The 27481-nt window shown below is 42.0% G+C and overlaps 1 protein-coding gene across 2 annotated transcripts in view; it reads left to right on the forward strand.

Moving 5' to 3' along the window:
* Positions 1-27481, forward strand: part of LOC128657217 (gastrula zinc finger protein XlCGF57.1-like) — a 171740-nt gene that overhangs the window by 97295 nt on the left and 46964 nt on the right. Inside the window, exon 5 of one of the 2 annotated variants that reach the window (XM_053711474.1) lies at positions 10056-10163. The exons of the other annotated variant lie outside the window; for it this stretch is intronic. Coding sequence (XP_053567449.1) covers positions 10056-10163 — 108 coding nt within the window. The remainder of the gene's footprint in view (positions 1-10055; positions 10164-27481) is intronic. 2 annotated transcript variants of the gene reach the window in all.

The following is a 27481-nucleotide window of genomic DNA, read 5'->3' on the forward strand; positions in this document are numbered from 1 at the left end:
AAGAATACTCTCAAATCTTAACTGGTAGTAGCCTGGGAAATATGTTGGCCTTAATACATATTATGGCTCCGCCCTCCACCCCACTCCCCCCCTATATTTAGAGCGGTGCTTACCCGCTGAATATCCCCCCCCCCCTACTCCTTCTGCAAGCCCATAAAGAGCTACTCACCTGTCCAGCAACTATTTCTTTATTATATATAATATTGGTCCATCAGACCTAAACCTGTATCATCATCTGGTCAGCCATGTATGCTATTTTATTGCAAAATCGAGGTTTCATTAACGTATCATTAACACTCTTTTATAACTGTCAAAGTATTTTGTTCAAGTTTGCTTGTATCTTTTTCTCTTCTTCGCAAGAGATGTGTTATGTTCTATGTTTGACATGCAAAACCTCAATAAAACATATTTAAAAAAAAATATATATAATTTAATTAGACTTTACTAAATGTATTAAAAGAGTTGTAAGCAAAATAATTCATACAATGAGATAAATATAAAAAGGCAATACTAAATGTACATAAATAAATGCATAAAAACTTGTTTATATAAAATGAGTAATTCTCTGTAAGTGACCTATCTATGTAGAGAGAAGACCTCTAAAGACACTTCAAAATACTTAGCCTCTGCTGCAGACAGGGTTAAGGAAGCAAAAAAGCAGTACTAATGAGAGAAAACGAATCCTGGTTATTTAAGCAAAATAACAATGAGCTGCAACAATGATGCTCAATTCAATTTCAAAGTTTTAGGATTGGTGTAAAACGGAAATCCTGCGCAGGTTATAGCCGTGGAGAAACAGTACCTTAATTTGTAAGTGTTTTTGTAATTCAGTGTAGCGGTTATACCGCCAGCATGAAACAGATCTGGGAACCCTCTGTGTGTGATGGGAAGAAAGCCGCCGAGCTCCTCTCCCCTACATGCTCTGGAATTCCACCCTCAGCTGTGTGATGTCCGTTTGTTGCTTCAGTGTTTCCTGGAGTACCCTATTAGATATATGGATAGGCCCTTTACTCCATAGGACAATATCCCTGCTTCACGGCTCAGTTATCTTAAGTACTGAGACTTACTTTCCTTTACGGAAATTGGAAGAAAAGAGAAAAAGTTGAGAGCCTAAGTGTATATTTGTTGGACTAGGTATCTTGTATTTACGCCTATTAAATCTATTCCTTACCAATACCCATCAGTTAAGCTATCTTTGACACCCTGTTAATTTATATGTTTTGATTAAGTACTTTGCTTATGTTAACTCTCACATTACTTCATCTCTGGGTGTCATAGTAATACTTGGCTGTTAATCACTATTAGGATATACTTAAAGGCATCTCCTCCTTCAGCCCTAGACGCATCACCCTGATTATAGAGTTTGAAAGTAAACTACACTCTACATTCTCCAGTTCTCTTTGTCCATGCTGGGTGTAGATGCTAGGATCCTGGCGACTGGAAAGCTATATAATCCCCAACTCATGTTATATGTAACCCCTAGACTAGCTGATATTATACTATGTAAAAAACCTTTTAGTGGGAGTAGGCATTACTTTTCCATTATGGTGATGTTTTTATATATGACTCTCATTTTATGCATACCGTTGTTACATGAGGAGGTGACACTGTCAGCCCTAATATGATTAAGGGTGTTCCCTGTGTTGTTGATGTTGCTGATGTTGATCTCATCTGCTGGGCCCCATTCCTCCCTTTCCCGCTGGTACTTTTTACCTGCGGATCATATCCCTAGTCCTTTTTCCCACATCGCCCATAGTTGACACTCCCTTAGTAGAGGAGCCTTTCCAGAAGTCATTTATATCCTTTATTCTACAATCCTTATTACCCTTGTACTAACATCCCTCTCAGTGTATAACTGTAATGGGAATTAATCTCATCCATTACGCACACAAGAACCTAGAGACCTTTGCTAAGTCCCTATATAAGAATACTCTCAAATCTTAACTGGTAGTAGCCTGGGAAATATGTTGGCCTTAATACATATTATGGCTCCGCCCTCCACCCCACTCCCCCCCTATATTTAGAGCGGTGCTTACCCGCTGAATATCCCCCCCCCCCTACTCCTTCTGCAAGCCCATAAAGAGCTACTCACCTGTCCAGCAACTATTTCTTTATTATATATAATATTGGTCCATCAGACCTAAACCTGTATCATCATCTGGTCAGCCATGTATGCTATTTTATTGCAAAATCGAGGTTTCATTAACGTATCATTAACACTCTTTTATAACTGTCAAAGTATTTTGTTCAAGTTTGCTTGTATCTTTTTCTCTTCTTCGCAAGAGATGTGTTATGTTCTATGTTTGACATGCAAAACCTCAATAAAACATATTTAAAAAAAAATATATATAATTTAATTAGACTTTACTAAATGTATTAAAAGAGTTGTAAGCAAAATAATTCATACAATGAGATAAATATAAAAAGGCAATACTAAATGTACATAAATAAATGCATAAAAACTTGTTTATATAAAATGAGTAATTCTCTGTAAGTGACCTATCTATGTAGAGAGAAGACCTCTAAAGACACTTCAAAATACTTAGCCTCTGCTGCAGACAGGGTTAAGGAAGCAAAAAAGCAGTACTAATGAGAGAAAACGAATCCTGGTTATTTAAGCAAAATAACAATGAGCTGCAACAATGATGCTCAATTCAATTTCAAAGTTTTAGGATTGGTGTAAAACGGAAATCCTGCGCAGGTTATAGCCGTGGAGAAACAGTACCTTAATTTGTTCAGTTGCTCCAAGTGTTTTTGTAATCCAGTGTAGCGGTTATACCGCCAGCATGAAACAGCTCTGGGAACCCTCTGTGTGTGATGGGAAGAAAGCCGCCGAGCTCCTCTCCCCTACACATTCTGAAATTCCACCCTCAGCTGTGTGATGTTCGTTTGTTGCTTCAGTGTTTCCTGGAGTACGGTGTCCTTAGTGCGCCACAATAGTGTGAAGAAAGTAGTTCCGGCAACGTTTCAGCTCTTAGCAGAGCCTTTGTCAAGCCTTGACAAAGGCTCTGCTAAGAGCTGAAACGTTGCTGGCTCTGCTAAGAGCTGAAACGTTGCCGGAACTACTTTCTTCACACTATTGTGGTGCACCGTACTCCAGGAAACACTGAAGCAACAAACGGACATCACACAGCTGAGGGTGGAATTCCAGAGCATGTAGGGGAGAGGAGCTCGGCGGCTTTCTTCCCATCACACACAGAGGGTTCCCAGATCTGTTTCATGCTGGCGGTATAACCGCTACACTGAATTACAAAAACACTTACAAATTAAGGTACTGTTTCTCCACGGCTATAACCTGCGCAGGATTGCCGTTTTACACCAATCCTAAAACTTTGAAATTGAATTGAGCATCATTGTTGCAGCTCATTGTTATTTTGCTTAAATAACCAGGATTCGTTTTCTCTCATTTGTACTGCTTTTTTGCTTCCTTAACCCTGTCTGCAACAGAGGCTAAGTATTTTGAAGTGTCTTTAGAGGTCTTCTCTCTACATAGATAGGTCACTTACAGAGAATTACTCATTTTATATAAACAAGTTTTTATGCATTTATTTATGTACATTTAGTATTGCCTTTTTATATTTATCTCATTGTATGAATTATTTCGCTTACAACTCTTTTAATACATTTAGTAAAGGGAGTTTGGCACATCCCAAGTGGCAGAAGTTAGAGCTGTCTTTAGGTTTTGGAAGGTGGCCTTACACTCGGGGAACCACAGGACTTGTCGGGGTAACTCTTTCCTCGTCAGGTCAGTCAAGGGCTTGGCCAGGGCACCATAGTTGGGGATAAACTTGCGGTAGTTTCCTGCTGTCCCTAGGAAGGCTAAGACCTGGGTCTTGGTCTTGGTCTTGGGGGTTGGCCAGTTCGCAACTGCTTCAATCTTGGCAGGCTCCAGCCGCTGCTTCCTGCAGCCTACTCTGTGCCCGAGGTACTGGACCTCCGAGCGCCCTACCATGCATTTGTCTGGCTTCAACGTCAGACCCACAGCCTTGATGCGGTCCAGAACGGTACCTAGGTTGACCAGGTGGTCCTCCCAGGTATCGCTGTAGATCACAATGTCATTCAGGTATGCACAGGCATAATCCCGGAGGCCATCAAGGAGGCGAATGGGGTGATGAACTCCAATTTAGGAATAGATTCCGGATCCAGGGGAATCTGCCAGTACCTCTTGCAGAGGTCTAAGGTGGTCAGAAAGTTACCACGGGAGATGCAGTCTAAGAGGTTATCCACCCGGGGCATAGGATAGGCATCGGCGGTGGTTCTGTCGTTGAGTCTACGGTAGTCTATGCAAAATTGGGTGGTTCCGTCCAGCTTGGGTACCAGCACCACCGGGGAGGCCCAGGGACTGTTGGACGGCTCAATAACGCCTGTGTCCAGCATCTCCCTGAGCTCGCTGCGCATTCTCTCCCTAACTGAGTCAGGGACCCGGTATGCTGGCTGCCACAGTGGCGCCTGTCCCAGGGTCTCCACTCGGGGCACCGCTATCGTGGTGTACCCAGGGTCAGTGGAGAACATGTCTCGTCGGCTCTCTAATACCTGTCTGACTTGCTCCCTCTGCACAGTCCCTAGCCTCTCATCTAACTTTATGTCCCCTACGCCTGCGGGCGTCCTATTTGCCCAGGTAGCTCTGGCATGGGGAGTCTTTCTGAGTCCTCCATGGCAGGAGCGCAGATGGCGGCTACCTCTTTGGGCCTCTCCTGGTGCACCTTGCCTTCAACATGTTCACATGAAAGGTCCGGCAGACCCGTTCATCTGAACATTTGGCTACCAGGTAGGTCATATCGCAGAGTTGCTCTACAACTTGATAGGGTCCCTGCCAGGAAGCCTGTAGCTTGTCAGTCTTGGTAGGCTTCAGGGCCAGGACCTTCTGCCCTACATCTAAGGTGCAGTTACGAGCATTCCTGTCGTACCACCGCTTCTGCCTACCTTGGGCGATCTAAAGGTTCTCTCGTACTCTAGTGGCGAGGTCCTTCAGTTGGTCCCTGAACTCCAAGACGTACCCCACAATGGAGTGTCCTTCCTCCCCAACTGATCCTTCCCAGTGGGGTCTAAGCAAGTCTAGGGGCCCCCCTCGCGCTCCGGCCATATACTAAATCAAAGGGGAAGAACCCAGTTGATTCCTGGGGCACCCACCCTGTACACAAACAGGAGGTTCCGCAGGTATCTTTCCCAATCTTTGTGAGAGGCCGAGAATGTTCTAAGCAGCTGCTTCAGGGTCCCATTAAACCTCTCACACAGCCCGTTAGCCTGGGGGTGGTAGGGAGAGCTAGGCAGGGGTCTTATCCCGCAAAGCCTCCATAGCTGCTGAGTGAGCTCAGCAGTAAACTGGGTCCCCTGGTCTGAGATAATCTCCTGGGAAAAACCCACCCTGGCAAATATCCTGAGCAGCACATCGGCTACTGTCTCTGGCTGGATATTGGCCAGGGGGATTGCCTCCGGGTATCGGGTGGCATAGTCCACCACTGTTGGGATATACTTTTTCCCTGAGGGACTGGGACGGGGCAAGGGACCAACAATGTCAACAGCTACTCTGCTGGAGGGTTCGTTGATGATATGGAGGAGGTGCAGGGAAGCTTTGGAGTGGTCCCCTGTCTTGCCTACTCTCTGGCAAACGTCACAAGTCCGACAGTACTGCCTAACGTCCCCTATAATCCCTGGCCAGAAAAAGGTCTGAGTCAGTCGGTGACGGGTTCTAGTGATACCTAGATTTCCTGCCAGGGGAATGTCATGCCCTATGTGCAGCAGGTCGTATCGATACTTTGGGGGTACCACCAGCTGGCGCTTGGGCATCTGCCTGCCTCCGCTTTTCTCTGTAACCCTGTATAGGAGCTCTCTGTCCCACTCAAAGCGTCCCCTCCTAACCCCCCTGGGTCGGTCCCTGCCCGGGAACGGTATGGGGCCAATGTCGGGTCACTTAATGTCTCCGGGGCATAGTCGGTGGGGGAAACCCAGGGGGCAGGGGCAGCGGTCAGGGTAGAAGTCAGGGAGTAGTGGCTTAGCTGGATCCCCTGATCGAGTGCAGTGGCCTGGAGTCTGGCTTGCTGTCGATTGGGTAAACATCGGTGGAGCCATCTAATACGAAGGAGAAGGCGAGGTGCCCTAGATTTTTCCCCCGCAAGACTTCTGCAGGTAAGTGAGCCGTGACGCCTACTTCCACAGCACGGGATCCGGAGCACTTTACCCCCAGCCACACAAACTGTAATGGACTTCCGTGTCCAGTCTGAATTGTTGACTAGGTGTGGCTGGACAAGGGTAACAGTTGCTCTGCTGTCCCGTAGTCCCTGTGCCTTCAGGCCGTTGATCCATATGACCTAGCGGTGGTGTAGGCGGTTGTCGCCTGTTACTGCTTGAACTGGGTCCACTTCATGTAAGACCTCAAACTCTTCTTCGGGCCAAGCGGCGGGGTCAGCAGGGCTCTCTGACTTCAAGCAGTGAGCGGCGGCGCTTGTCCATTGAGTAGGGGCTGATTTTTTGGACAGTTAGATCAGACATGACCCATATGGTCGTATCTGTAGTATCGGATTCCCGTCTTCCGGGTTGAACTGGGCCTGGAGGATGTGGGGCTGGGGGCTACCGGTGGGCGAGCCGGAGTGGCAGTGGAGCTGCCCGCTTGGTGAGGTTCGGGTCGCACCTGACCCCGAGCATCCAAGAACTGATCTCCCAGGATGGCAGCTTGGTTTACTGTCTCGGGCTTCCGATCCCGGACCCATTCTCGTACCTCCGGTGGGGAGTGATCATAAAAGTTTTCCAGAAGAATGAGCTGGGAGGCTTTGGCCAGGGTGGTTACTTGGTAGCCTGCGAACCAGTAGTCCAAAGAGCGGGTGAACTGATGCACCCACTCAGTGAAAGGCTGTTCTTCTTTCTTCCTCAATCCTCAAAACTTCAGCCGGCGAGCCTCCGGCGTGATGGTGTATCGGGCTAGGATGCGTTCTTTCACCCGGCCATAGTTTATTTTGTCCTCCGTGGAGATAGTCTCAAAGGCATCTACATTGTAAGTACCGGTCTATCTCCTCTTCTCCATCTCTAAAGGCGCGAAAAGCCTCATGTGGTAGATTCTCTGGAGGGGGAGCAGGCCCCAGATCGACCGACAAGGCTCCCCCATGTACTTCTGGACCTCTAACATCTTGAGGCGTGTTGTGTCAGCAATTATCTGGGTGATAATCTCCTGAGGTGGGGTGGCCTCATAGAGCGCCAGTCACCACCGGTTCTCCCTCTGAACCCCAGACATATCAGTCACCCCAGTTGAGGGCTCGCTGGCCTGGTCACTGCCCCGGCTACTGTCAGGCTCACTAGCCAGATCGCTGGCTCCATCGCCTTTCACCAGTTCGGCGATGATCGCTGCCTTAGACTTGTTGCTGGCCACCTGCCCACGAGCCTCCAGTAAATCTTTAAGGGGTACTTCTTTTAAGCCCAGCGTACCGCTGCTCCATCCACTTGAATCTCATGAATGCAGGTCACAGGTGAGTGTACATGGGTGATGGATACAGGGCCCAGGTGAGTGTACATGTGTGATGTGCCTGAAGGATACGAATATATGTTAGTGACATTTCTGGGCAAATCAAGAGTATATGTATCACCTATCATAGGCCCGGATTACAAATTGCACAGCAAATCCATTGCAAACACATCGCGCACATTGTGGCTTTTTCGCAATTTCCATTGCACTGCTATTACAAGTTTTAAAATAACTTACTTTTCGCATGTGTTATGCTGTGTTAAGCCGCATACTGCATACAAACCAAGTTCCAAATTGGTGTGCGCGTGCACGTATTCCCCCATAGAGATCAATAGAGAAAAATTTTTGAGAAAAACTAAGATTGCATTCCCGATTTAAGTCTATGGAGAAGAAAAAAATGACTGAAAAACCACCTACCATAAGCCCCTTCTCTAATAACCCCTAAACTGCCACCCCCACACCCCATAGCCTACAACAAACTACCATCCAGGCGGCGAGAAGTGTCCTCTATCTTCATCCCGACGGCACAGAGCGGATCCATCCTTGAAGACATCCGGCACGGAGCGTCCTCTTCATACGGTCACCGATGTACACTGAATCTTCAATGCAAGGGAGCCTTTTCAAAATGGCGTCACTTGCATTCCTATTGGCTGATTTGATTCAAATCGGCCAATAGGATGAGAGCTACTGAAATCCTATTGGCTGTTCAAAACAGCCAATAGGATGAGAGCTAATGAAATTCTATTGGTTTTTCAAATCAAACCAATAGAAGCTATTTTTGATATCATCAAGATTAATGTTAAATCCATGTCTTTGGCTATTTTAGCTAGAAGAGCTTTATGGCTAAAATCATGGAATGCTAGGTTACTATCTCTATCATTTCAGGGTAATAATTTGTTTGGTTCCCAGTTGGATTCTATTATTTTCACTATTACTGGGGGAAGGGAGTTTTTTTGCCTCAAGATAAAAAGGGCAAATCTAAAGCTTCTAATCGATGTCATTCCTTTTGTCAGAATAGGTATATATACAGTATCTCAGAAAGGTGAGTACACCCCTCACATTTTTGTAAATATTTTATTATATTGTTTCATTTGACAACACTGAAGAAATTACACTTTGCTACAATGTAAAGTAGTGAGTGTACAGCCTGTATACCAGTGTAAATTAACTCAACACACAGCCATTAATGTCTAAACTATTGGCAACAAAAGTAAGTACACCCCTAAGTGGAAATGTCCAAATTGGGCCCAAAGTGTCAATATTTTGTGTGGCCATCAGTCTCCGATGGGGCCCAGTCTCCGAAGGGAGGGGATCATGCTCTGCTTTAGTATGTCACAGTACATGTTGGCATTCATGGTTCCCTCAATGAACTGTAGCTCCCAAGTGTGCAGGACTCATGCAGGCCCAGACCATGACACTCCCACCACCATGCTTGACTGTAGGCAAGACACACTTGTCTTTGTACTCCTCACCTAGTTGCCGCTACACACGCTTCACACCATCGGAACCAAATAAGTTTATCTTGGTCTCATTGGACTACAGGACATGGTTCCAGTAATCCATGTCCATAGTCTGCTTGTCTTCAGCAAACTCTTTGCGGGCTTTTTTGTGCATCATCTTTAGAAGAGGCTTCCTTCTGGGACAACAGCCATGCAGACCAATTTGATGCACTGTGCGGCGTATGATCTAAGCACTGACAGGCTGACCCCCCCACCCCTTCAACCTCTGCAGCAATGCTGGTAGCACTCATACGTCTATTTCCCAAATAAAACCTCTGGATATGACGCTGAGCACGTGCACTCAACTTTTTTGGTCGACCATGGCGAGGCCTGTTCTGATTGGAACTTGCTGTAAGGTTTTGCCCACCGTGCTGCAGCTCAGTTTCAGGGTCTTGGCAATCTTCTTATAGCCTAGGCCATCTTTATGTAGGGCAAAAATTATTTTTTTCAGATCCTCAGAGAGTTCTTTGCCATGAGGTGCCATGTTGAACTTCCATTGACCAGTATGAGATAGTGTGAGAGCGATAACACCAAGTTTAACACACCTGCCCCCCATTCACACCTGAGATCTTGTAACACTAACGAGTCACATGACACCGGAGAGGGAAAATGGCTAATTGGGCCCAATTTGGACACTTCCACTTAGGGGTGTACTCACTTTTGTTGCCAATGGTTTAGACATTAATGGCTGTGTGTTGAGTTATTTTGAGGGGACAGCAAATTTACACTGTTATACAGACTGTACACTCACTACTTTACATTGTAGCAAAGTGCCATTTCTTCAGTGTTGTCACATGAAAAGATATAATAAAATATTTACAAAAATGTGAGGGGTGTACTCACTTTTGTGGGATACTGTATGTGTATCACCTATCGGAGGGACCTATGGCACATGTAAGTGTAGTTGTGTGTCTGAGGGAAGCAGGTCACAGGTGAGTGTACGTGTGTGACATGTCTGAGAGGTGCATAGATCAAGTGAGTGTACGTGTGACATGTCTGAGGGAAGCAGGTCACAGGTGAGTGTATGTGTGTATCTAATATTACAACTTCAATGCGCAGTGCTAAAAAGCTAAAATATGACCATATTTATATGATCTATGCAGGTGATGTTAAGACTGAAGTAACTCTTAATACTGAACAAACAAATTATTTGTTTGTAAAGAGTCAGCGGGAAGCTGTGAAGCAGGAAATCAGTGACAATATCAGTACAGGTGAGTGCACATGTATGATGTATCTCAGGGGAGGGGGAGACTTTTTTTTTTTTTTTAGATCCATCATCTTTTTCCAGTAAAACACACAGATGAAAATGCACCTGTTATTTGTAGGCGATTGTCATATAATCTATGTAGAACTGGAATCCAAGTCTAAATTATTAAAGAAAAAAAGAAAAAATTGAACTTTTATTAAATCCCTTAATATCTGACATCTTCTATTATATCTCTGTGTTGCATGTATTGCTTTTGGGTGAGAATGTAATTCAATTATCAAACCACCAAAATACCACTTAATATAAATAGACTCTTCTCATATCCCCACATAGCTCTTTGCTCACGCCTAACGTGCAATTTCACCAGTCAGAACTTTCTCAAAGCCTGCTTTCTTTCATGCAGGTGGTGAAAGTCCACAATCCTTTACACTTGGGAAATACTCCTCTACCACTAGGAGGAGGCAAAGAGTCCCAAACCCCAAGAGCTCTATAAAACCCCTCCTACCTCACAGATACCTCAGTCTTTACTTTGTCTTCGCTGGACGTGGTTGAAGAATGAAGATGTACATTTAAAGCCCGGTAACCCTTCAGAGTACAGTGCTTATCAGAGGCATGTATTTGGGGTATGGTTTATGATACTGTTTTCACCTTATGGGAAATTTTTCATAAAACCTCTATAATTAGTTGCAGAGACTTGTCTTTTCCCTCCCTTTATTGATCTACAATATACTCCTATTCCATAACCTCTGCTGATATGTTTCAGTACTGGTTTAGCTGTCTGCTGCTTAATGACAAGTGGACGAGTGCCTATTGGTAAGTATCTTTTTATTAACATTTAAACCCTCCTATAGCTTTTTTATGGGCACTTTAAAAAAATATATATATATAGTCATGGCCAAAAATATTGGCACTCCTGCATTTTCTCCAACATAGGTGTGTCCGGTCCACGGCGTCATCCTTACTTGTGGGATATTCTCTTCCCCAACAGGAAATGGCAAAGAGCCCAGCAAAGCTGGTCACATGATCCCCCCTAGGCTCCGCCTTCCCCAGTCATTCTCTTTGCCGTTGTACGGGCAACATCTCCACGGAGATGGCTTAGAGTTTTTTGGTGTTTAAATGTAGTTTTTATTCTTCAATCAAGAGTTTGTTATTTTAAAATAGTGCTGGTATGTACTATTTACTCTGAAACAGAAAAGAGATGAAGATTTCTGTTTGTAAGAGGAAAATGATTTTAGCAACCGTTACTAAAATCGATGGCTGTTTCCACACAGGACTGTTGAGATGAAGTAACTTCAGTTGAGGGGAACAGTGTGCAGACTTTTGCTGCTTGAAGTATGACACATTTCTAACAAGACTTGGTAATGCTGGAAGCTGTCATTTTCCCTATGGGATCCGGTAAGCCATTTTAATAACAAGTTATAAAGGGATTCACAAGGGCTTTAAAGACTGGTAGACATTTTTCTGGGCTAAAACGTTTGTTTTATAAACATGTTTAATGGTTTATTACTTTGAGGAGTTAATTTTATCTTGGGAATTTTGATAAAAAAGTCGGCAGGCACTGTATTGGACACCTTTTTCACTGGGGGCCTTCTCTAGTCATAGGCAGAGCCTCAGTTTCGCGCCACTAATGCGCAGTTGTTTTTTGGGAAGCAAAGCATGCAGATGCATGTGTAAGGAGCTCTGATACACTGAAAAAGCGTGCTGAAGGCGTCATTTGGTATCGTATTCCCCTCTGGGCTTGGTTGGGTCTCAGCAAAGCAGATACCAGGGACTGTATAGGGGTTAAATGTAAAAACGGCTCCGGTTCCGTTATTTTAAGAGTTAAGACTTTCAAATTTGGTGTGCAATACTTTTAAGGCTTTATGACACTGTGGTGAAATTTTGGTGAATTTTGGACAATTCCTTCATACTTTTTCGCATATTCAGTAATAAAGTGTGTTCAGTTTAAAATTTAAAGTGACAGTAACGGTTTTATTTTAAAACGTTTTTTGTACTTTGTTATCAAGTTTATGCCTGTTTATCATGTCTGTACCATCAGATAGACTATGTTCTGTATGTCAGGAAGCCAAAGTTCCTTCTCATTTAAATAGATGTGATGCATGTGATAGTGAAAATGATGCCCAAGATGATTCCTCTAGTGAGGGGAGTAAGCATGGTACTGCATCATCCCCTTATGTGTCTACACCAGTCTTGCCCACACAAGAGGCCCCTAGTACATCTAGTGCGCCAATTCTTCTTACTATGCAACAATTAACGGCTGTAATGGATAATTCTATTAAAAACATTTTAGCCAAAATGCCCACTTATCAGCGTAAGCGCGACTGCTCTGTTTTAGATACTGAAGAGCATGAGGGCGCCGATGATAATGGTTCTGACATGCCCTTACTCCAGTCTGAAGGGGCTAGGGAGGTTTTGTCTGAGGGAGAAATTTCAGATTCAGGAAAAATTTCTCAACAAGCTGAACCTGATGTTATTACGTTCAAATTTAAATTGGAACATCTCCGCGCTCTGCTTAAGGAGGTGTTATCTACCCTGGATGATTGTGACAATTTGGTCATTCCAGAGAAATTATGTAAGATGGACAAGTTCCTAGAGGTCCCGGTGCCCCCCAAAGCTTTTCCTATACCCAAGCGGGTGGCGGATATTGTAGACAAAGAATGGGAAAGGCCCGGCATACCTTTTGTTCCTCCCCCTATATTTAAGAAATTGTTTCCTATAGTCGACCCCAGAAAGGACTTATGGCAGACAGTCCCTAAGGTCGAGGGGGCGGTCTCTACTTTAAACAAACGCACTACTATCCCTATAGAGGATAGTTGTGCTTTCAAAGATCCTATGGATAAAAAGTTAGAAGGTTTGCTTAAAAAGATGTTTGTTCAGCAAGGTTACCTTCTACAGCCAATTTCATGCATTGTTCCTGTTACTACAGCAGCGTGTTTCTGGTTTGATGAACTAGAAAAGTCGCTAGATAAGGATACCTCTTATGAGGAGATTATGGACAGAATTCGTGCTCTTAAATTGGCTAATTCTTTTACTCTAGACGCTACCCTGCAATTAGCTAGATTGGCGGCGAAAAATTCAGGGTTTGCTATTGTGGCGCGCAGAGCGCTTTGGCTAAAGTCTTGGTCAGCGGATGCGTCATCCAAGAACAAATTGCTTAATATTCCTTTCAAGGGGAAAACGCTGTTTGGCCCTGACTTGAAAGAGATTATTTCAGATATCACTGGGGGAAAGGGCCATGCCCTTCCTCAGGATAGGTCTTTCAAGGCTAAAAATAAGCCTAATTTTCGTCCCTTTCGTAGAAACGGACCAGCTTCAAGTTCTACACCCTCTAAGCAAGAGGGTAATACGTCTCAGGCCAAGCCAGCCTGGAGGCCAATGCAAGGCTGGAACAAAGGTAAGCAGGCCAAGAAACCTGCTACTGCTACAAAGACAGCATGAGATGTTGGCCCCCGATCCGGGACCGGATCTGGTGGGGGGCAGACTTTCTCTCTTCGCTCAGGCGTGGGCAAGAGATGTTCTGGATCCTTGGGCCCTAGAAATAGTCTCCCAAGGTTATCTTCTGGAATTCAAGGAGCTACCCCCAAGGGGAAGGTTCCACAGGTCTCAATTGTCTTCAGACCTCATAAAAAAACAGGCATTCTTACATTGTGTAGAAGACCTGTTAAAAATGGGAGTCATTCATCCTGTTCCATTAAAGGAACAAGGGATGGGGTTCTACTCCAATCTGTTCATAGTTCCCAAAAAAGGAGGGAACATTCAGACCAATCTTGGATCTCAAGATCTTAAACAAATTTCTCAGGGTTCCATCGTTCAAAATGGAAACCATTCGAACAATTCTTCCTACCATCCAGGAAGGTCAATTCATGACCACGGTGGATTTAAAGGATGCGTATCTACATATTCCTATCCACAAGGAACATCATCAGTTCCTAAGGTTTGCCTTTCTGGACAAACATTACCAGTTTGTGGCACTTCCATTCGGATTAGCCACTGCCCCAAGAATTTTCACAAAGGTACTAGGGTCCCTTCTAGCGGTGCTACGACCGAGGGGCATTGCAGTAGTACCTTACTTGGACGACATTCTGATTCAAGCGTCGTCCCTGCCACAAGCAAAGGCTCATACGGACATTGTCCTAGCCTTTCTCAGATCTCACGGGTGGAAGGTGAACGTAGAGAAAAGTTCTCTATCTCCGTCAACAAGAGTCCCCTTCTTGGGAACAATAATAGACTCCTTAGAAATGAGGATTTTTCTGACAGAAGCCAGAAAATCAAAACTTCTAAACTCTTGTCAAGTACTTCATTCTGTTCTTCTTCCTTCCATAGCGCAGTGCATGGAAGTAATAGGTTTGATGGTTGCGGCAATGGACATAGTTCCTTTTGCGCGAATTCATCTAAGACCATTACAACTGTGCATGCTCAGACAGTGGAATGGGGATTATACAGACTTGTCTCCAACGATTCAAGTAGATCAGAGGACCAGAGATTCACTCCGTTGGTGGCTGACCCTGGACAACCTGTCACAAGGGATGAGCTTCCGCAGACCAGAGTGGGTCATTGTCACGACCGACGCCAGTCTGGTGGGCTGGGGCGCGGTCTGGGAACCCCTGAAAACTCAGGGTCTTTGGTCTCGGGAAGAATCTCTTCTACCGATAAACATTCTGGAACTGAGAGCGATATTCAATGCTCTCAAGGCTTGGCCTCAGCTAGCAAAGGCCAAATTCATAAGGTTTCAATCAGACAACATGACGACTGTTGCGTATATCAACCATCAGGGGGGAACAAGGAGTTCCCTGGCGATGGAAGAAGTGACCAAGATAATTCAATGGGCGGAGACTCACTCCTGCCACTTGTCTGCAATCCACATCCCAGGAGTGGAAAATTGGGAAGCGGATTTTCTGAGTCGTCAGACATTTCATCCGGGGGAGTGGGAACTCCATCCGGAAATCTTTGCCCAAATAATTCAATTATGGGGCATCCCAGACATGGATCTGATGGCTTCTCGCCAGAACTTCAAGGTTCCTTACTACGGGTCCAGATCCAGGGATCCCAAGGCGACTCTAGTGGATGCACTAGTAGCACCTTGGAGCTTCGACCTAGCTTATGTGTTCCCACCGTTTCCTCTCATTCCCAGGCTGGTAGCCAGGATCAAACAGGAGAGGATATCGGTGATCTTGATAGCTCCTGCGTGGCCACGCAGGACTTGGTATGCAGACCTGGTGAATATGTCATCAGCTCCACCATGGAAGCTACCTCTGAGACAGGACCTTCTTGTTCAAGGTCCGTTCGAACATCCGAATCTGGCCTCACTCCAACTGACTGCTTGGAGATTGAACGCTTGATTTTATCAAAGCGAGGGTTCTCAGATTCTGTCATTGATACTCTTGTTCAGGCTAGAAAGCCTGTAACTAGAAAAATCTACCATAAAATATGGAAAAGATATATCTGTTGGTGTGAATCTAAAGGATTCCCATGGAACAAGATAAAAATCCCTAGGATTCTATCCTTTCTTCATGAAGGTTTGGAGAAAGGATTATCTGCAAGTTCTTTGAAGGGACAGATTTCTGCTTTATCTGTTTTACTTCATAAAAAGCTGGCGGCTGTGCCAGACGTTCAAGCTTTTGTTCAGGCTCTGGTCAGAATCAAGCCTGTTTACAAAAATTTGACTCCTCCCTGGAGTCTCAATCTAGTTCTTTCAGTTCTTCAGGGGATTCCGTTTGAACCCCTACATTCCGTTGATATAAAGTTATTATCTTGGAAAGTTTTGTTTTTGGTTGCAATTTCTTCTGCAAGAAGAGTTTCAGAGTTATCTGCTCTGCAGTGTTCTCCTCCATATCTGGTGTTCCATGCAGATAAGGTGGTTTTGCGTACTAAACCTGGTTTTCTTCCGAAAGTTGTTTCTAACAAAAATATTAACCAGGAGATAGTCGTGCCTTCTTTGTGTCCTAATCCAGTTTCAAAGAAGGAACGTTTATTGCACAACTTGGATGTAGTTCGTGCTCTCAAATTTTACTTAGCAGCTACTAAGGATTTCAGACAAACATCTTCTTTGTTTGTTGTTTATTCTGGTAAAAGGAGAGGTCAAAAAGCAACTTCTACCTCTCTCTCTTTCTGGCTTAAAAGCATTATCCGATTGGCTTATGAGACTGCCGGACGGCAGCCTCCTGAAAGAATCACAGCTCACTCCACTAGGGCTGTGGCTTCCACATGGGCCTTCAAGAACGAGGCTTCTGTTGATCAGATATGTAAGGCAGCGACTTGGTCTTCACTGCACACTTTTACCAAATTCTACAAATTTGATACTTTTGCTTCATCTGAGGCTATTTTTGGGAGAAAGGTTTTGCAAGCCGTGGTGCCTTCCATCTAGGCGACCTGATTTGCTCCCTCCCATCATCCGTGTCCTAAAGCTTTGGTATTGGTTCCCACAAGTAAGGATGACGCCGTGGACCGGACACACCTATGTTGGAGAAAACAGAATTTATGCTTACCTGATAAATTACTTTCTCCAACGGTGTGTCCGGTCCACGGCCCGCCCTGGTTTTTTAATCAGGTCTGATGAATTATTTTCTCTAACTACAGTCACCACGGTATCATATGATTTCTCCTATGCATATTCCTCCTTTACGTCGGTCGAATGACTGGGGAAGGCGGAGCCTAGGGGGGATCATGTGACCAGCTTTGCTGGGCTCTTTGCCATTTCCTGTTGGGGAAGAGAATATCCCACAAGTAAGGATGACGCCGTGGACCGGACACACCGTTGGAGAAAGTAATTTATCAGGTAAGCATAAATTCTGTTTTTGTCAAGTAATGCACCACTTCGCCCAGAATATTGTTACAATTACAAATGTTTAGGCATTCTCATGTTTATATCTTTTGTTTGTTTTGGCATGACACAAAAAAGTGGAGAAAAAAAGCCAAATCTGACACATTCCACGCAAAACTCCAAAAATGGACTGGACAAAATTATTGGCACCTTCTTAAAATTGTAAGAAATAATTGCATTCCTGTAATTTGTAATTAAACTCACCTGTATAAATTAACAGGTGTTGATAATATAGAAATCACATCGGCAACTAGTTAAAATGGTGAAAACTGTACTTAACTTTTATGTTGTGTGACTCTGTGTGCCACACTGAGCATGGGGAAGAGAACGAGCAGCAAAGAATTGTCTGAGGATTTAAGAACAAAAATTGTAGAAAAGCATGGACAATCTCAAGGTTACAAGTCCATCTCCAGAGATCTTAATGTTCCTGTGTCCACTGTGAGCAACATTGTCAAGACGTTTACAGCCCATGGCACTTTAGATAATCTCCCTGGACGTGGATTAAAGAGAAAAATTGATCAAAGATTGCAATGAAGGATTAAACAGAATAGTTTAGTGTTAGGAGCGCCTATTTAAAGGCTAAGTCTAATGGGGGTATAAATAAAAATTTGTTGTTAAGTATACCAGCACAAGGAGCCCAAGTGTGTGAAAAATATTTACAGGTTTATTATAGCTTTAAAATTAACAAATTTATTAAAGCAATAGCTTGGTGTCTATAATTGCAAACAGATTTATAAAAGCATAAAAGTATATGGATCCATATTACTTCATAAATAAACAATAATTAAAAACATTCAATGGTGGACTGTTTATATGATAAAATCAGTTTTACAGTCTATGATAAAATTGGTTTGGGTGAAATAAAAAAAATGTACAAATGATACAGTAAAATACAATAAAATAAAATACAGAAATAATGCAATAAAATTCAGAAATGGTGTACAAAAAGCAGCAAAATGGGGATAGATCGTGTGACCTAGGATAAGAACATATATGTGAAAGATGTCTTCCTGATTTAATTTGAGAAAAAATGTTAATCCTTTGAAAAATTAAGTGAAATGATGTTTTAAACCTGATGAAAATGTGATAAAAATGTGTGAATCCCCTCGTGAAAAGTCAAAAAGTGTCCAAAATTAAGTCAATAATTATATCTAAAAAAGGCAAAAAAGTCAATTATAAAAAAACCAAAAATCCAAAATAAAATATCAAATTGAAAATGAAATCCAAAAGAATTTTTTAGTGATAATGTGATGTCCAATAAAAGTCAAAAATGCCACCTGTGTTTATGAATCAAACTGTGAATAGCTGAAAAAATAGAAATCCAACTGACCAATTTCTTGAAAATATTGGATATAAGAAACAATGAATATAAAAAATGGTTATAAGAAAATGTAAGACGATCCAATCCCTGTGGAAAAAGAAAAATGCAACATAGAGCAGTATCGTTTAAAATACGTTTGCACAAGTAGAAATAAAACTCACCATATATGCCAACGCGTTTCGGCCCACCAATAGGGCCTTTATCAAGACTGATCAGTCTTGATAAAGGCCCTATTGGTGGGCCGAAACGCGTTGGCATATATGGTGAGTTTTATTTCTACTTGTGCAAACGTATTTTAAACGATACGGCTCTATGTTGCATTTTTCTTTTTCCACAGGGATTGGATCGTCTTACATTTTCTTATAACCATTTTTTATATTCATTGTTTCTTATATCCAATATTTTCAAGAAATTGGTCAGTTGGATTTCTATTTTTTCAGCTATTCACAGTTTGATTCATAAACACAGGTGGGATTTTTGACTTTTATTGGACATCACATTATCACTAAAAAATTCTTTTGGATTTCATTTTCAATTTGATATTTTATTTTGGATTTTTGGTTTTTTTATAATTGACTTTTTGCCTTTTTTTGATATAATTATTGACTTAATTTTGGACACTTTTTGACTTTTCACGAGGGGATTCACACATTTTTATCACATTTTCATCAGGTTTAAAACATCATTTCACTTAATTTTTCAAAGGATTAACATTTTTTCTCAAATTAAATCAGGAAGACATCTTTCACATATATGTTCTTATCCTAGGTCACACGACCTATCCCCATTTTGCTGCTTTTTGTACACCATTTCTGAATTTTATTGCATTATTTCTGTATTTTATTTTATTGTATTTTACTGTATCATTTGTACATTTTTTTGATTTCACCCAAACCAATTTTATCATAGACTGTAAAACTGATTTTATCATATAAACAGTCCACCATTGAATGTTTTTAATTATTGTTTATTTATGAAGTAATATGGATCCATATACTTTTATGCTTTTATAAATCTGTTTGCAATTATAGACACCAAGCTATTGCTTTAATAAATTTGTTAATTTTAAAGCTATAATAAACCTGTAAATATTTTTCACACACTTGGGCTCCTTGTGCTGGTATACTTAACGACGAATTTTTATTTATACCCCCATTAGACTTAGCCTTTAAATAGGCGCTCCTAACACTAAACTATTCTGTTTAACTCCCTCTTGGGTATCTAGAGACCCTATCGTTATAGGAGCTTAAGTCTTGTAAGTTAGCGCCGTCGGGAAGACCACACACCACCATTGCAATGAAGGATTGTTTGAATGGTGGATAAAGAACCTCAATCAACTTCCAGACAAGTTCAAGCTGACCTTCAGGCACAGGGAACAAATGTGTCCGCTCACACTATACGTCACCATCTGAATGAAAAGGTGGTAGGAGGTAGGAGGCCCAGGAGGACCCACTGATGACACAGAAACATAAAAAGGCCAGATTGGAGTTTGCTAAAATGTACCTGAGAAAGCCTAAATCCTTTTGGGAGAATGTGCTGTGGACAGATGAAACAAAATTACAGCTTTTTGGTAAAGCCCATCATTCTACTGTTTTCAGAAAAAGAAATGAGGCCTTTAAAGAAAAGAATACAGTCAAACATGGTGGAGGTTCACTGATGTTTTGGGGTTGCTTTGCTGCTTCAGGCACGGGATGTCTTGACTGTGTACATGGCATTATGATTTCTGAAGACTACCAAATAATTATGTGGTGCAATGTAGGGCCCAGTGTCAGAAAGTTAGGTCTTAGTCAGAGGTCATGGGTCTTAGAACAGGACAATGACCCAAAGCACATGTCAAATAGCACCCAGAAATTGTTTAAGACAAAGCACTGAAGAGTACTGAACTGGCCAGCAACAAGTCTAGATCTTAATCTCATAGAGCACCTGTGGAGAGATCTCAAAACAGCAGTTGGGAAAAGGAACCCTTCCAATCTGAGAGACCTGGAGCAGTTGGCAAAAGAAGAGTGGTCCAAAATACCAGTAGAGAGGTGTAAGAAACTACTTGATGGTTACAGGAAGCAATTGATTTCAGTTATTTATTCTAAGGGGTATGCTGCCAAATATTAACTTGAGGGTGTCAATATTTTTTTGCATGGAATGTGTCCGATTTGGCTTTTTGAATGCCTAAACATTTGTAATTGCAACAATTTTCTGGGCGAAGTGGTGCATTATCTGACAGAAATACAGGGGTGCCAATATTTTTGGCAATGACTGTTGTCGAGGTATTACTGAGTGGCATTGGATAAACTATTAAACGTATTGCATAATTAAATATTTCATTTTAGCTAATATCTACTTTGATATGAATTGATTTAGCTATAGCCACAGCAGAAATTGTCATTGACTGAGAAGAGTGACACAAACCCCACTCAATATACAGACTGCACTTTAATGTATTTCTAAATACCTCAATTAAAATAATTGCCCTGATACTTACCTAGTTCGGCACCCCTGGGATGACACAATGTTGTACTTTAGGTCAGATAAGCTGGCAGGACCTCGGGAAAGTAAGTAATTAGCACTTGTATGATATACAAATGAGAGTTCCTTTGAAGGTCCAATCCACATATATGTCTGGACTGACCTTTGAAGCTAGCAGAATCTCAAGAGGGTAATTGATCTAACACAGGCAAATGGTAGACAAAGGATTCTTTACACAATATGCTGGCAGTTTAAATCTTTATATCAGAAGTAGAAGTTAGAAATTAATTTAAAATGACTTGTCCCTTATTTTCTTGTAGTTTAAGATACTCAATGAATATATATTCAGATGTAAATTATTTATAAATATGTCTGGGAGATATGCCTTGTGCCTAGTGTGCTATGTTGGATAAGTGTCTGCTATATTGAATAGGTAGCTGTATTGCTGTATTTAAAATGTTTGATAAACAACATTGTTTCTCTCATTTTAGACCTGTGAGAAACCAGTGAGTTGTCCCATAAATTATATCATATTTGTGTTTTCATGCATTCAAAATAACATTATCAAGAGATATACTGAGTGTGGGATATATTTATATTAAAAGGAAATGAAAATCTAATAAATATGTCTGTATAATTAATTACTACAGAATTATAATTGAATGCATATATAATAATAAATATGAGGTGAAGTGAATCTATAACTGTATTTATATTAAAATGGAATAATAATCAAATGTAAATATAGCTATATGATTAATCACATCAGACTGCTACTTACAGACGATCTGATATAAAATAGTAGTAAATTATAGTGAGACATACACTAAGGATATGTATGTTTTATATTTATATATATATATATATATATATATATATATATATATATATATATATATATATATATATATATATATATATATATATATATATAGAGAGAGAGAGAGAGAGAGAGAGAGAGAGAGAGAGAGAGAGAGAGAGAGAGATACTATAGAATTGATAATTATGCCATGTTTGGTCTTGAATTCTCAGTAGTACTAAATAATACCATATCTAAATGACTACATAGTTTGTTGAGCTAGACAATAATGAGTATATTAAATATACGTTTTGAATATATATAAGAAAAAAAATGTTTCTGTAGTATTTACTTAACAAAGCTACATTCCAGTTGTCTGTTGCCCCCGATGGGCTAAAACTAGTATTACAGCCAGAAGGGTTGGCTGTTAAGAGATATGCATTTCCAAGGGCCAATGAGAGACCAGCTCTGATTAAGGGCGTTTACAAATTTCAATGGGTGATTAGAAGAGAGGTGGGCTTTATCACATGAATAAAGGCTCATGCACAGGAAGTAATGGAGGCTGATGCTGCTTAACTTAACTGTTAAATTGACCTGCTGCTTGGATTTACAGTCTTTGTGAGATAAACGATTGGGACCCTCTTTACAGGAAAGAGTAAATAAAAATTGGCCTAACATTAACTTCCAGATCTGTGCTTAATCTCCTATATGACATTGAAAAGGATTTTGATTAAAAAGCTAAACTCCCATATGGGTACTTGGTAATGTATGGTGATTTTTGTAATTTAATATTTTAAAGCAAAGGCATTCTTTGTTGCTATTTTAATTGAAGCTGGTGATATAAAGGGATTTTTGGTATTTTAAATTTATGTTACATAGTCCTGTGTAGTTTAGAAATAGTCATATTGGTGCTAAGTAATTTTATTGCTAGAAAAGATTTTGTATTCCATATTTGTAAGTCAGTTTTATTATTATTAAATCTCTTAGACCTGCACATAAATTGGTTATTGTGGTTTAATCTCTGGTTGTTTTAAAGTAAGGATTGTAAGTTCCTAATCCATATTTTGGCATTAGACTAGTGTTGCTGGCTAATTACAAATTGTTCTGGTATAATTCAGGTGTGGGATTTTAATAAGCGATTCATTTTGAGTAAGGTTAATTTATAGAAATATTTATTTATTTCATGTAATTAGCAAGAGTCCATGAGCTAGTGACGTATGGGATATACATTCCTACCAGGAGGGGCAAAGGTTCCCAAACCTCAAAATGCCTATAAATACACCCCTCACCACACCCACAAATCAGTTTTACAAACTTTGCCTCCTGTGGAGGTGGTGAAGTAAGTTTGTGCTAGATTCTACGTTGATATGTGCTCTGCAACAGGTTGGAGCCCGGTTTTCCTCTCAGCGTGCAGTGAATGTCAGAGGGATGTGAAGAGAGTATTGCCTATTTGAATTCAATGATCTCCTTCTATGGGGTCTATTTCATAGGTTCTCTGTTATCGGTCGTAGAGATGCATCTCTTACCTCCCTTTTCAGATCGACGATATACTCTTATATATACCATTACCTCTACTGATTCTCGTTTCAGTACTGGTTTGGCTTTCTACTACATGTAGATGAGTGTCCTGGGGTAAGTAAGTCTTATTTTCTGTGACACTCTAAGCTATGGTTGGGCACTTTTACATAAAGTTCTAAATATATGTGTTTAAACATTTATTTGCCTTGATTCAGGATGTTCAACGTTCCTTATTTCAGACAGTCAGTTTCATATTTGGGATAATGCATATGAATAAATCAATTTTTTCTTACCTTAAAATTTGACTTTTTTTCCTGTGGGCTGTTAGGCTCGCGGGGGCTGAAAATGCTTCATTTTATTGCGTCATTCTTGGCGCGGACTTTCTTGGCGCAAAGATTTTCTTGTCATTTCCGGCGTCATACGTGTAGCCGGAAGTTGCGTCATTTTTTTGACGTTTTTGCGCCAAAAAATGTTGGCGTTACCGGATGTAGCGCCATTTCTCCAACATTGGTGTGTCCGGTCCACGGCGTCATCCATAACTTGTGGGAATATCTCTTCCCCAACAGGAAATGGCAAAGAGTACAGCAAAAGCTGTCCATATAGTCCCTCCTAGGCTCCGCCCACCCCAGTCATTCTCTTTGCCGTTGCACAGGCAACATCTCCACGGAGATGGTGAAGAGTATGTGGTGTTTTAGTTGTAGTTTTTTTATTCTACTATCAAGAGTTTGTTATTTTAAAATAGTGCTGGTATGTGCTATTTACTCTGAAACAGAAAAAGATGAAGAATCTGTTTGTGAGAGGAAGATGATTTTAGCAGATAGTAACTAAAATCGGGTGCTGTTTGCCCATAGGACTGTTGAGATGAAGTAACTTCAGTTGGGGGAAACAGTTAGCAGACTTTTCTGCTTAAGGTATGACTAGCCATATTTCTAACAAGACTGTGTAATGCTGGAAGGCTGTCATTTCCCCTCATGGGGACCGGTAAGCCATTTTCTTAGTCTCAAACAGAATAAAGGGCTTAATATGGGCTATAAAACTGGTAGACACTTTTATGGGCAAAATCGATTGCTTTATTTGGGCATTTTATACATGTTTATGCTTGTAATTCACACTTATAAGCTTGGGGAACGTTTTTTTAACGTCAGGCACTGGTTTAGACACCTTTCCAGTCAGGAAGGGCCTTCCTTGTAGTAGGCTGAGCCTCATTTTCGCGCCATTACTGCGCAGTTACTTTTGAGAGCAGGACATGCAGCTGCATGTGTGTGGATCTGAAAGTAGTTGAAAAGGTTCCTAGAAGGCTTCATTTGGTATCGTATTCCCCCCTGGGTTTGGTAAAGTCGCAGCAAAGGCTGTAGCTGGGACTGTAGAGGGGTTAAAACTGTAACCGGCTCCGGTTTCTTCATTTTAAGGGTTAAAGGTCTGAAATTTGGGGTGCAATGCTTTGAATGCTTTAAGACACTGTGGTGAAAATTTGAACAATTCCTTCATTGTTTTTCACATATTCAGTAATAAAGTGTGCCCTGTTTAAAATTTAAAGAGACAGTAACGGTTTTAATTTAAAACGGTTTTTGTACTTTATTGACAAGTTTAAGCCTGTTTAACATGTCTGTACATTCAGATAAGCTATGTTCTGTATGTATGGAAGCCAATGTGTCTCCCCCTTCCAAATTGTGTGATAATTGTGCCATAGCGTCCAAACAAAGTAAGGACAGTACTGCCACAGATAGTAAAGTTGCCCAAGATGATTCATCAGATGAAGGGAGTAGACATAGTTCTACTTCATCTCATTCTGTGTCTACACCAGTTTTGCCCACGCAGGAGACCCCTAGTACTTCTAGCGCGCCAATGCTTGTTACTATGCAACAATTGACGGCAGTAATGGATAACTCCATAGCTAATATTTTATCCAAAATGCCTGCATTTCAGAGAAAGCGCGATTGCTCTGTTTTAAACACTGTAGAGCAGGAGGGCGCTGATGATATTTGCTCTGTCATACCCTCACACCAATCTGAAGGGGCCATGAGGGAGGTTTTGTCAGATGGGGAAATTTCAGATTCAGGTAGAATTTCTCAACAGGCAGAACCTGATGTTGTGACATTTAAATTTAAATTAGAGCATCTCCGCACACTGCTTAAGGAGGTGTTATCTACTCTGGATGATTGTGACAACCTGGTCATTCCAGAAAAATTGTGTAAGATGGACAAGTCACTAGAGGTTCCGGTGCACCCCAACGCTTTTCCTATACCCAAGCGGGTGGCGGACATAGTGAACAAGGAGTGGGAGAAGCCCGGCATACCTTTTGTTCCCCCTCCTATATTTAAGAAATTATTTCCTATGGTCAACCCCAGAAAGGACTTATGGCAGACAGTCCCTAAGGTCGAGGGGGCAGTTTCTACACTAAACAAGCGCACTACTATTCCTATCGAGGATAATTGTGCTTTCAAAGATCCTATGGATAAAAAATTGGAGGGTTTGCTTAAAAAGATTTTTGTACAGCAAGGTTACCTCCTGCAACCTATTTCGTGCATTGTTCCTGTCACTACAGCAGCGTGGTTCTGGTTCGAGGAACTAGAAAAGTCGCTCAGTAGAGAGACTCCGTATGAGGAGGTTATGGACAGAATTCACGCACTTAAGCTAGCTAATTCCTTTATTTTAGATGCCGCTTTGCAGTTAGCTAGATTAGCGGCGAAAAATTCAGGATTTGTAATTGTGGCGCGCAGAGCGCTCTGGCTAAAGTCTTGGTCAGCGGATGTATCTTCCAAGACAAAATTGCTTAATATCCCTTTCAAGGGTAAAACCCTCTTTGGGCCAGAATTGAAAGAGATTATCTCAGACATCACTGGGGGTAAGGGCCATGCCCTCCCACAAGATAGGCCTTTTAAGGCCAAGAATAAGTCTAATTTTCGTTCCTTTCGCAATTTCAGGAACGGACCGGCCTCCAACTCTGCAGCCTCTAGACAAGAGGGTAATGCTTCGCAGACCAAACCAGCTTGGAAACCGATGCAAGGCTGGAACAAGGGTAAACAGGCCAAGAAGCCTGCTGCTGCTACCAAAACAGCATGAAGGAGTAGCCCCCGATCCGGGACCAGATCTAGTAGGGGGCAGACTCTCTCTCTTCGCTCAGGCTCAGGATCCCTGGGCACTAGAAATAATTTCTCAGGGTTATCTTCTGGAATTCAAGGAACTACCCCCAAGGGGAAGGTTCCACATGTCTCACTTATCTTCAAACCAAATAAAGAGACAGGCATTCTTACATTGTGTAGAAGACCTGTTAAAAATGGGAGTGATACACCAAGTTCCAACTGTGGAACAAGGACTGGGGTTTTACTCAAACCTGTTTGTAGTTCCCAAAAAAGAGGGAACCTTCAGACCAATTCTGGATTTAAAGATTCTGAACAAATTTCTCAGAGTGCCATCGTTCAAAATGGAAACTATTCGAACGATTTTACCTACAATCCAGGAGGGTCAATTTATGACTACCGTGGATCTAAAGGATGCATATCTACATATTCCTATCCACAAAGATCATCATCAGTTCCTAAGGTTCGCCTTTCTGGACAAACATTACCAGTTTGTGGCTCTCCCAGACATCGTTCTGGCCTTTCTCAGATCTCACGGGTGGAAGGTGAACATAGAAAAAAGTTCCCTGTCTCCATCGACAAGAGTTCCTTTCTTGGGGACAATAATAGATTCTTTAGAAATGAAGATTTTCCTGACAGATGTCAGAAAGTCAAAACTTCTAAACGCTTATCAAGTTCTTCACTCTGTTCCACGACCTTCCATAGCTCAGTGCATGGAAGTAGTAGGGTTTATGGTTGCAGCAATGGACATAGTTCCTTTTGCGCGAATTCATCTAAGACCATTACAACTGTGCATGCTGAAACAGTGGAATGGGGACTATACAGACTTGTCTCCAGTGATTCAAGTAGATCAGAAGACCAGAGACTCACTCCGTTGGTGGCTAACCCAGGATCACCTGTCCCAGGGAATGAGCTTCCGCAGACCAGAGTGGGTCATCGTCACGACCGACGCCAGTCTAGTGGGCTGGGGCGCGGTCTGGGATTCCCTGAAAGCTCAGGGTCTATGGTCTCGGGAAGAGTCTCTTCTCCCGATAAACATTCTGGAACTGAGAGCGATATTCAATACTCTCAGGGCTTGGCCTCAACTAGCAAAGGCCAGATTCATAAGATTCCAATCAGACAACATGACGACTGTTGCTTACATCAACCATCAGGGGGGAACAAGGAGTTCCCTGGCGATGAGAGAAGTGACCAAAATCATAAAATGGGCGGAGGATCACTCCTGCCACCTATCTGCGATCCACATCCCAGGAGTGGAAAACTGGGAGGCGGATTATCTGAGTCATCAGACATTCCATCCGGGGGAGTGGGAACTCCACCCGGA

This window comes from Bombina bombina, chromosome 4 (assembly GCF_027579735.1).
Source record: "Bombina bombina isolate aBomBom1 chromosome 4, aBomBom1.pri, whole genome shotgun sequence".
In the NCBI taxonomy this organism is placed as follows: Eukaryota; Metazoa; Chordata; class Amphibia; order Anura; family Bombinatoridae; genus Bombina; species Bombina bombina.